Genomic DNA, 14535 nt, shown 5'->3' with positions numbered 1-14535 from the left:
GCGACTTGAAAGTTAAAACATTCAGTTTTCTGTTAGGAACGACTAAAGACGTCATCTACGCCAGACAATTTCGGCAGACACGTACTCTCTGCAACTAAGATACTCAGGATTTGTATACCATTTTCATGTCGCCGTCACTCGACCATGCCACGTTTACTGTCAACGCCCTCTTCAACGATATACATACAATAAGAAATAGTGAATACGATCAAGGATATATTTAATATATTTACTTCATACTGACACCATGTTAACACAAAATAATAATTCTTTTAAGTGCATGCATTGAAAAATACTGATGAAATTAGATCGTCTATCATATCAGAACTCCATGCAATAAAATGTGTTTGTCCTTAAGTAACCCAACTATTTTCAAAAAGAAATAAATAACGAAATTATTTTGGGTCACATTCCATTAGACTTGTAGCTTGAGGTTAGGAAAACACGCTCCATCCGAAGTACTTATGACCCTTCATCTGGAAAGATAAGTCGAACATCACATCGATGTAGGCCTCAGGACAACATGCGTAGTGCTTAACTTCCCTCGTCGCCGTGTGCTCGTTCAAAACCCAGTCCACCCCACCGGACGTGTATGCTGACACGTCTACGCTGGTAGATGAAGATACCAGATTGAGGAGGTGGGCATGGTACGTCCAGGAGCCATATTTGAGTCCGCAGCTGACGGTGCCGCCGGTGGTGTAGTTGCTGACGTCACAACGTGTCTTGATGGTGGTGGGGGGAACATGCAAGATGCTTCCGTCACTGTGCACCACAGCCAGGGTTTCCACGATACGTGTGTGTCTGTGAACAGATTACCATATATGGTGCATCATTAGTAATCCTACACATCATCGGTTGAACAGGGCAATGTCCTATCCTATCGTCTCATCGTCTGTAAGCCATTTCACTTTAAACATCATTACACTTCATAATCATGAAAATCGAATGCATATCGAATCTAAGATTACACTTTTGGGTAGGTCAGACCCGCTCGTGGGTTAGACCAAAGATTCCTAAAGCCTGAATCACTTCAGCTTTCTTCCACACCAAGGCAACATGTCGAGTTAAGTAAAACTGTTCACAATGGAGTTGAACCCGACTACCTCACTCACTTAGTCACATACCATCAGCTTCTGTAAAGCTAATTAGCTTTCGGAATATATCCTCAGTCCGTTAGGCCTGATACATGGTGGATCATGAAACATAAATGTTATGATCGGTCGTCTGAAGAAAGAACAGTTTCAACAAATGAGTGCCACAGATAGAACCCCGAAACGTTGCACTTTAGACTACAGTGCACGTTGGTACGGGCCTAGATTCGGACGTCGCGTCGTCGGATCGTCAGATCGCTCTGAACCATTAGAAAACTCAATATGTGTTCATTCACCTCCATGTAGTCAAAAACCCGTATATTAGCTAGCAACACACCTCACGAGCGGCACATGCAAAATGACAGAGAGAAAACTACGTGTTGTACGTACATATCGAATAAACAGAATTCATTCATTAAAGTGTACAGAAAACTCCCCGCATAGGAATGTAGTGTAAAAGACGTGCGGAGCTGACCTTTTTCTTAACTGCCATCCGTTTGACACAACAAACATGTCCCCACTCACCGCACAAGAGGTAGAAAGAGCGACAGATTGGTCACACGATACCGACAAACTGGCCGAACAGCAGACAGGCTTAGGACAGGAGCATCAAGGGTCACAACCCTGCTGTCTCACTGTGAAGTCATCCGACGCAAACAGCCTTAGACATCCAATCAACAAAAGGACATTGTCCAGACGACTCCGTCAAATGGTCTCAGGGCCTATCGGCCGTTCACGGGCTTTACGTTGATGCTTGAACATCGACGTAGACGACTGAGTTGGTGCCGGACTGTCCGTCAGTGGCAACAGCAAAACTGGCCATGGGTATTCTTCAGCGACGAAAGCAGGTTTCAACTCAACAAATATGATGCTGTGTACGCGCCCATAGGCGGCGTGGTGGCCGTACGTCATGATGTTGCACGTGGTGACCGTACGTCATGATATTGCACGTGGTGACCGTACGTCATGATGTTGCACATGGTGACCGTACGTCATGATGTTGCACGTGGTGATCGTACGTCATGATGTTGAAAGTGGTGATCGTACGTCATGATGTTGCACGTGGCGACCGTACGGCACGATGTTGCAAGTGGTGACCGTACGTCGTGATGTTGCAAGTGGTGACCGTACGTGGTGAACGTACGTCATGATGTTGCAAGTGGCGACCGTACATCATGATGTTGCAAGTGGTGACCGTACGTCATGATGTTGCAAGTGGTGATCGTACGCCATAATGTGCAAGTGGTGACCGTACGTGGTAACCGTACGTCATGATGTTGCACGTGGTGACCGTACGCCATGATGTTGCAAGTGGTGACCGTACGTCATGATGTTGCAAGTGGTGACCGTAAGTCATGATGTTGCAAGTGGTGACCGTACGTCACGATGTTGCAAGTGGTGACCGTACGTCGTGATGTTGCAAGTGGAGACCTACGGATCTGTGTGTGATGGTTTGGGGAAGCATTTGTGGGGACATGATGGTTTGGGGAAGCATTTGTTGGGACATGACGGTAACATTACACCTCCAAGATCGATTAATCAGAAACCAGACAGAAAGAAATTGAACCCAAACATATAAACAAATAGCTGTTGACCTGCGAGTTCAAGTCAAGTCAACAAACGGACGTGTTAGACGCTATTGCTTTTTACAGGGTAACACTGGGGAAATCGTCTATGGTCTCGTGTTTTCACGAGTCAGCTGTTCCAGGTTAACGCTGGACTTTCTGGATAGGAGCGGACTTCTCTGGAGGGGCTCTAGGGAACGACATGTGAACGTTAACGTTATGGAACATCCCAATGGCGTGGGACACAAGTGCCTACAAAGCAAACCAATGCATGCTCACCCATTGTAGAGCACGACATCCGGGTACCAGATCTTGGACACCTGTAGGCGGGTGGCTGTTACATTGTTGAAAGTTGCAGGGTCCCACGACAGCCTTGTGTCTGTCCATTGGAAAGTCATCCATGCTTCTATCTCAGCATCACCGGACTTTGGGTCCTGTCAAAAGGAAGAGATAAATGTATGTACATGGACAGGCGCGTGAGTACAAGTAACGCTCGTGTTGAGAACGACAGGCATAAGGCGGGATTGTCTTTGGATAGCAATAAAGGCGGACTTTACATTTCAAATTCTGTGTGAAGGCATTAGGAGACGAAGAGAAGCAACGAAGGTATTGGGAATCAAGAGAAGATGCAACAGAAAGATAAAGGTACAGCAGTATTGGATGTCAAGGTAAAGGTACAGCATTATTGGGTGTTAAGGTAAAGATACAGCAGTATTGGGTGTTAAGGTAAAGGTACAGCATTATTGGGTGTTAAGGTAAAGGTAGAGCAGTATTGGGTGTCAAGATAAAGGTACAGCAGTATTGGGTGTCAAGGTAAAGGTACAGCATTATTGGGTGTCAAGGTAAAGGTACAGCAGTATTGGGTGTCAAGATAAAGATACAGCAGTATTGGGTGTTAAGGTAAAGAAAGTCATATTGCAGCATTGGGTGTCAAGATAAAATACAGCAGTATTGGGTGTCAAGGTAAAGGTACAGCATTATTGGGTGTCAAGATAAAGGTACAGCAGTATTGGGTGTCAAGATAAAGGTACAGCAGGATTGGATGTCAAGGTAAAGGTACAGCATTATTGGGTGTCAACGTAAGAGTACAGCAGTATTGGGTGTTAAGGTAAAGGTAGAGCAATATTGGGTGTCAAGGTAAAGATACAGCAGTATTGGGTGTCAAGGTAAAGGTAGAGCAGTATTGAATGTCAAGGTAAAGGTAGAGCAGTATTGAATGTCAAGGTAAGGATACAGCAGTATTGGGTGTCAAGGTAAAGGTAGAGCAGTATTGGGTGTCAAGGTAAAAGTAGAGCAGTATTGGGTGTCAAGGTAAAGATACAGCAGTATTGGGTGTCAAGATAAAGGTACAGCAGTATTGGATGTCAAGGTAAAGGTACAGCATTATTGGGTGTCAACGTAAGAGTACAGCAGTATTGGGTGTTAAGGTAAAGGTAGAGCAATATTGGGTGTCAAGGTAAAGATACAGCAGTATTGGGTGTCAAGGTAAAGGTAGAGCAGTATTGAATGTCAAGGTAAAGGTAGAGCAGTATTGAATGTCAAGGTAAGGATACAGCAGTATTGGGTGTCAAGGTAAAGGTAGAGCAGTATTGGGTGTCAAGGTAAAAGTAGAGCAGTATTGGGTGTCAAGGTAAAGGTAGAGCAGTATTGGGTGTCAAGGTAAAGGTAGAGCAGTATTGAATGTCAAGGTAAGGATACAGCAGTATAGGGTGTTAAGGTAAAGGTACAGCATTATTGGGTGTCAACGTAAGAGTACAGCAGTATTGGGTGTTAAGGTAAAGGTAGAGCAGTATTGGGTGTCAAGGTAAAGATACAGCAGTATTGGGTGTCAAGGTAAAGGTAGAGCAGTATTGGGTGTCAAGGTAAAGGTAGAGCAGTATTGAATGTCAAGGTAAGGATACAGCAGTATTGGGTGTCAAGGTAAAGGTACAGCAGTATTGGGTGTCAAGGTACAGCAGTATTGGGTGTCAAGGTAAAGGTAGAGCAGTATTGGGTGTCAAGGTACAGCAGTATTGGGTGTCAAGGTAAAGGTATAGCCGTATTTAGTGTCAAGATAGAGGAACAACAACAGTGGGTGTCACGATAGAGGAACAGCAGTATTGGGTGTCAAGGTAGAGGAACAGCATTATTGGCTGTCAAGGTAAAGGTATAGCAGTATTGGATGTCAAGATAAAGGTATAGCAGTATTGTGTGTCCCGGTAAAGGAACAACAGTATTCTTTGTCGAAGTGAGGGTACAGCAGTACTGGGTGTCTCAGGAAAGGTTTTCGCAGGTAAGGAACAGCAGTACTGGGAGATAAAGTGAAGGTACATTGGTATTGAATGACAACTTAGTGCTTACTTGTGAGGTTAGCTGTGATGGTACCTACCAGTGAGGTTAGCTGTGATGTTACCTACCAGTAAGGTTAGCTGTGATGTTACCTACCAGTAAGGTTAGCTGTGATGTTACCTACCAGTAAGGTTAGCTGTGATGGTACTTACTTGTGAGGTTAGCTGTGATGTTACCTACCAGTAAGGTTAGCTGTGATGGTACTTACTTGTGAGGTTAGCTGTGATGTTACCTACCAGTAAGGTTAGCTGTGATGTTACCTACCAGTAAGGTTAGCTGTGATGGTACTTACTTGTGAGGTTAGCTGTGATGTTACCTACCAGTAAGGTTAGCTGTGATGTTACCTACCAGTAAGGTTAGCTGTGATGGTACTTACTTGTGAGGTTAGCTGTGATGTTACCTACCAGTAAGGTTAGCTGTGATGGTACTTACTTGTGAGGTTAGCTGTGATGTTACCTACCAGTAAGGTTAGCTGTGATGTTACCTACCAGTAAGGTTAGCTGTGATGGTACTTACTTGTGAGGTTAGCTGTGATGTTACCTACCAGTAAGGTTAGCTGTGATGGTACCACTTGTGAGGTTAGCTGTGATGTTACCTACCAGTAAGGTTAGCTGTGATGGTACTTACTTGTGAGGTTAGCTGTGATGTTACCTGTGAGGTTAGCTGTATGTTACCTACCAGTAAGGTTAGCTGTGATGTTACCTACCAGTAAGGTTAGCTGTGATGGTACTTACTTGTGAGGTTAGCTGTGATGTTACCTACCAGTAAGGTTAGCTGTGATGGTACTTACTTGTGAGGTTAGCTGTGATGTTACCTACCAGTAAGGTTAGCTGTGATGGTACTTACTTGTGAGGTTAGCTGTGATGTTACCTACCAGTAAGGTTAGCTGTGATGTTACCTACCAGTAAGGTTAGCTGTGATGGTACTTACTTGTGAGGTTAGCTGTGATGTTACCTACCAGTAAGGTTAGCTGTGATGGTACTTACTTGTGAGGTTAGCTGTGATGTTACCTACCAGTGAGGTTAGCTGTGATGTTACCTACCAGTAAGGTTAGCTGTGATGGTACTTACTCGTGAGGTTAGCTGTGATGGTACCTACCAGTGAGGTTAGCTGTGATGGTACTTACTTGTGAGGTTAGCTGTGATGGTACCTACCAGTGAGGTTAGCTGTGATGTTACCTACCAGTAAGGTTAGCTGTGATGTTACCTACCAGTAAGGTTAGCTGTGATGGTACTTACTTGTGAGGTTAGCTGTGATGGTACCTACCAGTGAGGTTAGCTGTGATGGTACTTACTTATGAGGTTAGCTGTGATGGTACCTACCAGTGAGGTTAGCTGTGATGTTACCTACCAGTAAGGTTAGCTGATATGGTAGTAATTACAGAGGTTAGCTGTGATGGTACTTACTTGTGAGGTTAGCGGTGATGTTACCTACCAGTAAGGCTAGCTGATATGGTAGTAATTACAGAGGTTAGCTGCGATGGTACTTACTTGTGAGGTTAACGGTGATGTTACCTACCAGTGAGGTTAGCTGATATGGTAGTAATTACAGAGGTTAGCTGTGATGGTACCTACCAGTGAGGTTAGCTGTAAGAGGTTCATCGTTATGGAGACATTGACTGGTGCGCCGCTGTTACTGACAGGTATGGAGGTGCCAGCGGCTTTGTTGATGATATATTTGTTCAGGGCATCAAATCGCTGGCAATGAGCTGCAACGGCGAAACCATAACAATATTAATCTTCAACAAACTTAAAACGTCACACGTTGGACAATCTGCAGCTACAGTTTGCAGACGTCCCGAGTTTCACAATGTCCTGCTATTGTCACTCTACAAGTGTACAGACGTCCCGAGTAACACAATGTCTGCTATTGTCAGTCTACATGTGTACAGATATGTTACACAATGTCCTACTGTTGTCAGTCTACAAGTGTACAGACGTCCCGAGTAACACAATGTCCTGCTATTGTCAGTCTACAAGTGTACAGACGTCCCGAGTAAAAACAATGTCCTGCTATTGTCAGTCTACAAGGGTACAGACGTCCCGAGTAACACAATGTCCTGCTATTGTCAGTCTACAAGTGTACAGACGTCCCGAGTAAAAACAATGTCCTGCTATTGTCAGTCTACAAGGGTGAAGACGTCCCGAGTAACACAATGTCTTGCTGTTGTCAGTGTACAAGTGTACAGACGTCCCGAGTAACACAGTGTCCTGCTATTGTCAGTCTACACGGGTACAGACGTCCCGAGTAACACAATGTCCTGCTATTGTCGGTCTACAAGGGTACAGACGTCCTGAGTAACACAATGTCCTGCTATTGTCAGTCTACAAGGGTACAGACGTCCTGAGTAACACAATGCCCTGCTATTGTCAGTCTACAAGTGTACAGACGTCCCGAATAACACAATGTCTTGCTGTTGTCAGTGTACAAGTGTACAGACGTCCCGAGTTACACAATGTCCTACTGTTGTCAGTCTACAAGTGTACAGACGTCCTGAGTAACACAATGCCCTGCTATTGTCAGTCTACAAGGGTACAGAGGTCCCGAGTAACACAATGTTCTGCTAATGTCAGTGTACAAGTGTACAGACGTCCCGAGTAACACAATGCCCTGCTGTTGTCAGTCTACAAGGGTACAGACGTCCTGAGTAACACAATGTCCTGCTGTTGTCAGTGTACAAGTGTACAGAGGTCCCGAGTAACACAGTGTCCTGCTATTGTCAGTGTACAAGTGTACAGACGTCCCGAGTTACACAATGTCCTACTGTTGTCAGTCTACAAGGGTACAGACGTCCCGAGTTACACAATGTCCTGTTATTGTCAGTCTACAAGTGCACAGACGTCCCGAGTAACACAATGTCTTGCTGTTGTCAGTCTACAAGTGTACAAACGTCTCGAGTTTCACAATGTCCTGCTTTTGTCAGTCTACAAGTGTACAGACGTCCCGAGTAACACAATGTCCTGCTATTGCCAGTCTACAAGTGTACAGAGGTCCCGAGTTTCACAATGTCAGTCTACAAGGGTACAGACGTCCCGAGTTACACAATGCCCTGCTGTTGTCAGTCTACAAGGGTACAGACGTCCCGAGTTACACAATGTCCTACTGTTGTCAGTCTACAAGTGTACATTTACTTTGACACAGTTACCGTTCTGTGAGGTAAAGATAAGAATGAAAATGGGAACAAAATGTGTTTGGCAAAGATACAGTTACTCCATAATACAGTACAGCGCATGCAATACTTGCCTGGCGCTCTCAGCAATAGACAGTGGCGCCAGATCACGCATGCAATATTTATCTCTTTGGCCGTTGCAAAGGAGAATGCGGAAAGACGGAGATACTATAGAAAGTCTCTCTGCGTTGTCGCAGACGGAGATTCTCTCGGAGTGCACTGTGCATGGAAACTAGCAAGTTTGGGGGCTACTGGTATGACCATATAATTTATTATATGGTCTGTGGTATAATGAACATGTTGGTAGCAGCAAAAGTCATAAGAAGCCAGATTAGACTTCTTTTCAATTAGTAGAAACCTCGAGAAATCTGTGATGTCATCGGATATACTGACAGGTTACAGATCTGATCATTCACTGGTAGCAATAGAACTCCATTTCACAAAACTTGAAAGGGGACGTGGGTTCTGGAAGTATAACAATAGCTTGTTACATGAACCAGAGTATGTTAGCAAATTTAAGAAAACTATCAGAGATACATTCGATGAATACAGTAGAGTTGATACCGAAGGGGGAAAACATTTAACTATAAATGACCAGCTGTTCTTTGAAGTACTTTTGTGTAATATCCGAGGTTCAACTATAAAATAGTCCTCTATAAAAAAACGTGAAAGGTTGAAAGAAGAAAATGAAATTAACGATTCACTTGAGAAACTTGAAATTTCGTTAGATGGTAAAATTCAGGGCAAAGAAAAAGAAAATATTCTTAAGGAGATAGATGAACTTCAAGACAGGCAATTAGAGATAAATAAAGTAAAAACGGAGGGAATTATGATTAGGGCTAAATCGAATTGGCAAGAAAAAGGAGAGAAACCAACGAAATTTTTTCTAGCTCTGGAAAAACAAACATTCGTAAACAAAGCGATAATAAAACTGAATGATGATAATTCTGTACTCCTAGTCAAAGCTCAAAAGATATCAATCTTCAGGACTTGTTTAAAGAATCAAATATTCCCAAATTATCAAATGAAAATTCTTTATCACTTGAAGGAGAACTCCAATATGATGAAGTTCTTAATGCTCTGAAAAAGATGAAAAATAGCAAAAGTCCCGGACCTTCTGGTTACACATCTGAATTCTTTAAATTCTTTTGGAAGGATATTCATACATTTTTGATTAACTGGTTGAATTATGCGTATCTAAATGGGGAACTATCGGTCAGCCAAAAACTTATTACATGTTTACCAAAAAAGGAAAAGTCTAAAGAATACATAAAAAACTATAGACCCATATCCCTACTAAATATATCATACAAAATAGCATCAGCAACAATTGCAGCTCGTATAAAAATATACTACCAACTATAATTAGTGAGGATCAAAAAGGATTTATGAAAGGGAGATATATTGGCGATTGACTAGACTGGTAGCAGACATAATAGAATACACCGAACAAATGAATATACACGTACCAGGTTTACTTATACTAATCGACTTTGAAAAAGCTTTTGACTCTGTTGAATGGAAATTTATTGAGAATTGTCTAGATTTTTTAAATTTTGGACCTTCTATTACACATTGGATTAAGACTTTTTACAATGATATAAAGTCAAGTGTTCTAGTAAATGGTTTTTCCAGTAATTTTTTTAATATTTCGAGAGGATGTAGACAAGGTGATCCACTTTCGCCATATCTATTCCTTATCTGCACAGAAATTTTGGCACACATGTTGAGGGAAAATAAAAATGTAAAGCGTATTAAACTTCTTGATATTGAATATTTATTAACGCAATTTGCAGACGACACAACACTTATTCTTGATGGAACGGAAAAATGCTTTCAAGCAACCTTGGGTTTACTTAATCAATATGCTGAATTTTCTGGCCTTAAAATAAACATAGAAAAAACTAAAATAATATGGATTGGTTCTATGCAATACTCAAGCATTCAATACTGTAAGACTTTCAAACTAGATTGGTCCCAAAGACCCTTTACTTTACTCGGAATTCAGTTTCAACACAACCAGGCTGAAATGGTTGAAAGAAATTATAAAGACAAACTAAAACAAGTTGATAAGACAATGACGACGTGGTTAAGAAGAGACCTTACTCCATTTGGTAGAATTACTGTTCTTAAAAGCCTTATATTGCCTTCCCTAAACCATCTTTTTACTATGTTGCCAAATCCAAGAAGTGATTCCATTCAAAATCTACAGAAAAAATGTTTTAAATTCGTTTGGAAAGGAAAACCTGACAAGATCAAGCGAAACACGATTATTCAATCGTATAAAGAAGGGGGGCTAAATGTACCTTTAATTCTTGAAACAATACAAGCTCAAAAACTCTCATGGCTGCGCAGAACATTTGTTAAACATTCTAACATATCAAATGTTATAGATTTTGCTATTCCAACAAAAAAAGACTTCACCCAACAGAGATGGGAGCAAACTACTTAAAACACGCTATTATCCCAAATATCAGTAATGTTTTTTTGGAGAGATGTTTACGAAGCGTGGGCAAATATGCAATCTTTACAAATAAATGATGACGTTGATACAGAAACTTCACAACAGTATATATGGGCAAACGACAATATTACCGTAGGTCAAAAACCTATTATTTATAAACATTACTTGAAGGGAAATGTTAAATTCATTAATGATCTACTGAAAAAAGATAGTAATTTTCTTACCTATGAAGAGTTTATCTCCCTATATAATATTAAGACACATTTTTTAGAATATAGGGGTATCATTAACTCCATAAATGTCTACTTACTTTCGAAAGAACTAACTCTGTGTACAGTAGAGGAGCCATTTATTCCTAATAATATACATATACTCTATAATTAAAGAACGTAAAGGATGCAAGATTTTCTACTCTGTCTTGCTAAGAAAAGCTAAATAGTCAACTTAAATGGGAAAGGATATCAACGTAGATATATCAGAACAACTCTGGAAAGTTTTTAACTATGTACCTTTCAGAACAACTTGTAATACACAATTCAGATGGCTTCAATATAAAATTGTCCAACGAATCATTACAACAAACAAGGATTTATTGAACTATAAACTGCCACAATCCGCATCTTGTACATTCTGTAAGGTTAAAATGGAATCAATTATCCACGTATTTTGTGAATGTGTACATGTGAAAACGTTGTGGCAGCAACTAAAAGCCTGGATTGAACAAGAAACAGGCACAAAATTAACTCTGGATGCAAAACATATCATCTTTGGATATAAAGAAAAAAGAAATGATGTACTAAACCTTATTATCATCGCAACAAAATACTATATATATGCAAAGAGATGTTCCAATTCGCATCCACAGATTGCTGGATTAAAAAATTATCTACAAGCCTTGTATGAAATTGACAAATGTGCTGTCTTTTCGCACTGCAACTATGGTAAATTCTTCACCTTTTGGTCATCTTGCCATAACCTCTTCACATAAATTGCAACAACAAATGTATTCTTATAGCCTACGGATTATCTACCATCCATGTCCTTGTTTTATAATATTTACATGTACCACAAATGCATAAATTATGTACCCATTATAAAGAAATAAAGTGATAAAAAATTATTTTTTTTAAAAGTCATAAGAACACCCCCACTACATTTGGCCAGTTACTCACCAACAGCGCACAGTGCCAGCAGCACTAGAATCGTTCCCGTGGACATCATGGTGTTCTCTGCTGTGTAGACTTCAGTGATTGCCAGTGTGATACCAACAGCGGAATATATAGCAGGCCTTGCAATACGTCATATTCCCTGGTGATTAGCACAAATGGCAGGAGCACGTGTTTCTCTGTACATCCGAACAATGATTGGAGACCGGCCCATATCCCATGACCAACCCGGATGCAGTAAATCGTCCCCGAGCGCTCATTTCCCACACGAATGTAATGTGTCCCGCGTGCTCTTTGTGGCACAGAGTATAATGGGCTTCACCTATTCCCAAAGTTGTTTGTGATGAAGCCACACTGTCACTGATCTATACTGACACATATTTGAAAACGCAAAACCAAATTCAAATGAGAAAAACTTAACAAACAACACTTGGATAAAAATTGTTCTACAGTTATGTTGAGCATTTCATTGTGCTTCATTTTCATAAAAAATGATTACAAGAGTTCCGCCAATATGGCTGACACGTCACACACAGACCCCCCTTAAGTCCGTCAGTAGCGAGCGTGACCTCCCTGAGCCTGTACACATGCACGGAGTCGACGTGGCATGGACGTCATGGCGCTGATTTGGCGTCCTTTATTTCTTACGGTCTTCGGGCTGTGTCTGCGGTTGTATGAAAGCGGTTCTTTGGTGAACCCGTAGGATGTGCCGGTCTGGACGTGCCGTCGTGACAGGAGTTTGTCCTGGTCAGGGACGGTCATGGGCGCTTCCAGTTTGCTGATGACGATTCTGATGTTGATGGTGGATGGGCTCACTCCGAAGTGGTGGGCAACCTCACTTTGTGATGTTCCCACCAACAGCATCCCGATAGCTTGTTCCCTCTGCTGTTCACTGATCCGTGGCATATTGTGACTGCTAGTGAAACGGTCGAACCATAGTGCCTTTTATGCGTCCAAAACCTTGCTTTGCATGTGCATGTCACGATAATCATGCACCCCAACAGGCAAAAGGAATATGCCTTGTGTTGTGTTTTCATGAACTGTACTCATGCCAGAAACACGAAAAGGGTTCGAACCCAGATGTGCGTATGGTTTTATTCGGCAACCTCACATCACTATATTTTCGTGTGGTAAATGAAATTGCTTCACAAAATTTTCTTAGAAATTGCCAAAATGGGTTTTGCGTTTTCAATGTCTGTCAGTATATTTGACATACTCGGAAGGAGGAGTGATAATTAGTTGTAAAAATGGCATCGGACCTAAACAAAACAGTCATACACAGAATTTGTTTCTTACAAAGTACTTAAATCATCGGTCTGAGAAGCGACACGCTGTAGCTTCCTGCTGTGGAGATCAACGTTCTGAGGATTTATGTTGTGGCTTTGTACGGGAGATTAACGTTTGAAAGAAAGAACTTTGGAATTGACACTCCACTATTTTGACTTAACTAAGATGAACTGAATAGTAGTGAACAGTATTGAAAACCATCCCTGATGATCTACATTCAAGGAACAACATCATTGAGCCGTGAGCAGGTATCAGTCCTAGGACCGCCTCAGTCTTCTGGTGCTTGCTTGTTTGCTGTTTAACGTCGCACTCAGCAATATTCCAGCTGTATGTCGGCGGTGGTGTAATGGATAGAGGGTTCACCTGTAGAGAGGATGATCTGTTGGTTGATACCTCCTTGTGAACATACTGGTCACATACGTGTGACACCTCCTTGAGAACATACTGGTCACATAGGTGTCACACCTCTTTATGAACATACTCGTAACATATGTGTGACACCTCCTTGTGAACATACTGGTCACATACGTGTGACACCTCCTTATGAACATACTCGTAACATAGGTGTGACACCTCCTTGTGAACATACTGGTCACATACGTGTGACACCTCTTTATGAACATACTCGTAACATAGGTGTGACACCTCCTTGTGAACATACTCGTAACATAGGTATGACACCTCTTTATGAACATACTGGTCACATACGTGTGACACCTCTTTATGAACATACTCGTAACATAGGTGTCACACCCGTTTATGAACATACTCGTAACATATGTGTGACACCTCCTTGTGAACATACTGGTCACATACGTGTGACACCTCCTTATGAACATACTCGTAACATAGGTGTGACACCTCCTTGTGAACATACTGGTCACATACGTGTGACACCTCTTTATGAACATACTCGTAACATAGGTGTGACACCTCCTTGTGAACATACTCGTAGCATAGGTGTGACACCTCCTTATGAACATACTGGTAACATACGTGTGACACCTCCTTATGAATATACTCGTAACATAGGTGTCACACCTCTTTATGAACATACTCGTAACATATGTGTGACACCTCCTTGTGAACATACTGGTCACATACGTGTGACACCTCCTTATGAACATACTCGTAACATAGGTGTCACACCTCTTTATGAACATACTCGTAACATATGTGTGACACCTCCTTGTGAACATACTGGTCACATAGGTGTGACACCTCCTTATGAACATACTCGTAACATAGGTGTGACACCTCCTTATGAACATACTGGTCACATACGTGTGACACCTCCTTGTGACCATACTCGTAACATAGGTGTGACACCTCCTTGTGAACATACTCGTAACATACGTGTGACACCTGCTTATGAACATACTGGTCACATAGGTGTGACACCTCCTTATGAACATGCTGGTCACATACGTGTGACACCTCCTTGTGACCATACTCGTTACATACG

At 41.8% G+C, this 14535-nt stretch overlaps 1 protein-coding gene across 1 annotated transcript; it reads right to left on the bottom strand.

Moving 5' to 3' along the window:
• Positions 1-203: 203 nt before the first annotated feature.
• LOC124282664 (acetylcholine receptor subunit alpha-type acr-16-like) lies at positions 204-11911 on the bottom strand. Its single transcript, XM_046718689.1, has 4 exons — positions 11790-11911; positions 6559-6692; positions 2936-3090; positions 204-801 (listed from the first exon to the last, which is right to left on the bottom strand). The coding sequence occupies exons 1-4, from the start codon at positions 11836-11838 to the stop codon at positions 435-437; spliced, it is 705 nt and encodes a 234-aa protein (XP_046574645.1). The 5' UTR covers positions 11839-11911; the 3' UTR covers positions 204-434.
• Positions 11912-14535: the final 2624 nt, after the last annotated feature.

The sequence above is a fragment of the Haliotis rubra genome, unplaced genomic scaffold (genome assembly GCF_003918875.1).
Source record: "Haliotis rubra isolate DU_JTF1 unplaced genomic scaffold, ASM391887v1 Scf300, whole genome shotgun sequence".
NCBI classification, from domain to species: Eukaryota; Metazoa; Mollusca; class Gastropoda; order Lepetellida; family Haliotidae; genus Haliotis; species Haliotis rubra.
Note: the sequence above shows the minus strand (reverse complement) of the source record. Positions and strands in the feature narration are given on the sequence as shown.

Excerpts from the sequence above, each read along its gene's own strand:
- LOC124282664 (XM_046718689.1), bottom strand. The coding sequence starts at position 11,838 with ATGATGTCCACGGGAACGATTCTAGTGCTGCTGGCACTGTGCGCTGTT. Across the intron at positions 3,091-6,558 it reads TCTTACAGCTAACCTCACTG|GACCCAAAGTCCGGTGATGC; the intron begins GTAGGTACCATC and ends TCCTTTTGACAG. Across the intron at positions 802-2,935 it reads GATGTCGTGCTCTACAATGG|ACACACACGTATCGTGGAAA; the intron begins GTGAGCATGCAT and ends ATCTGTTCACAG.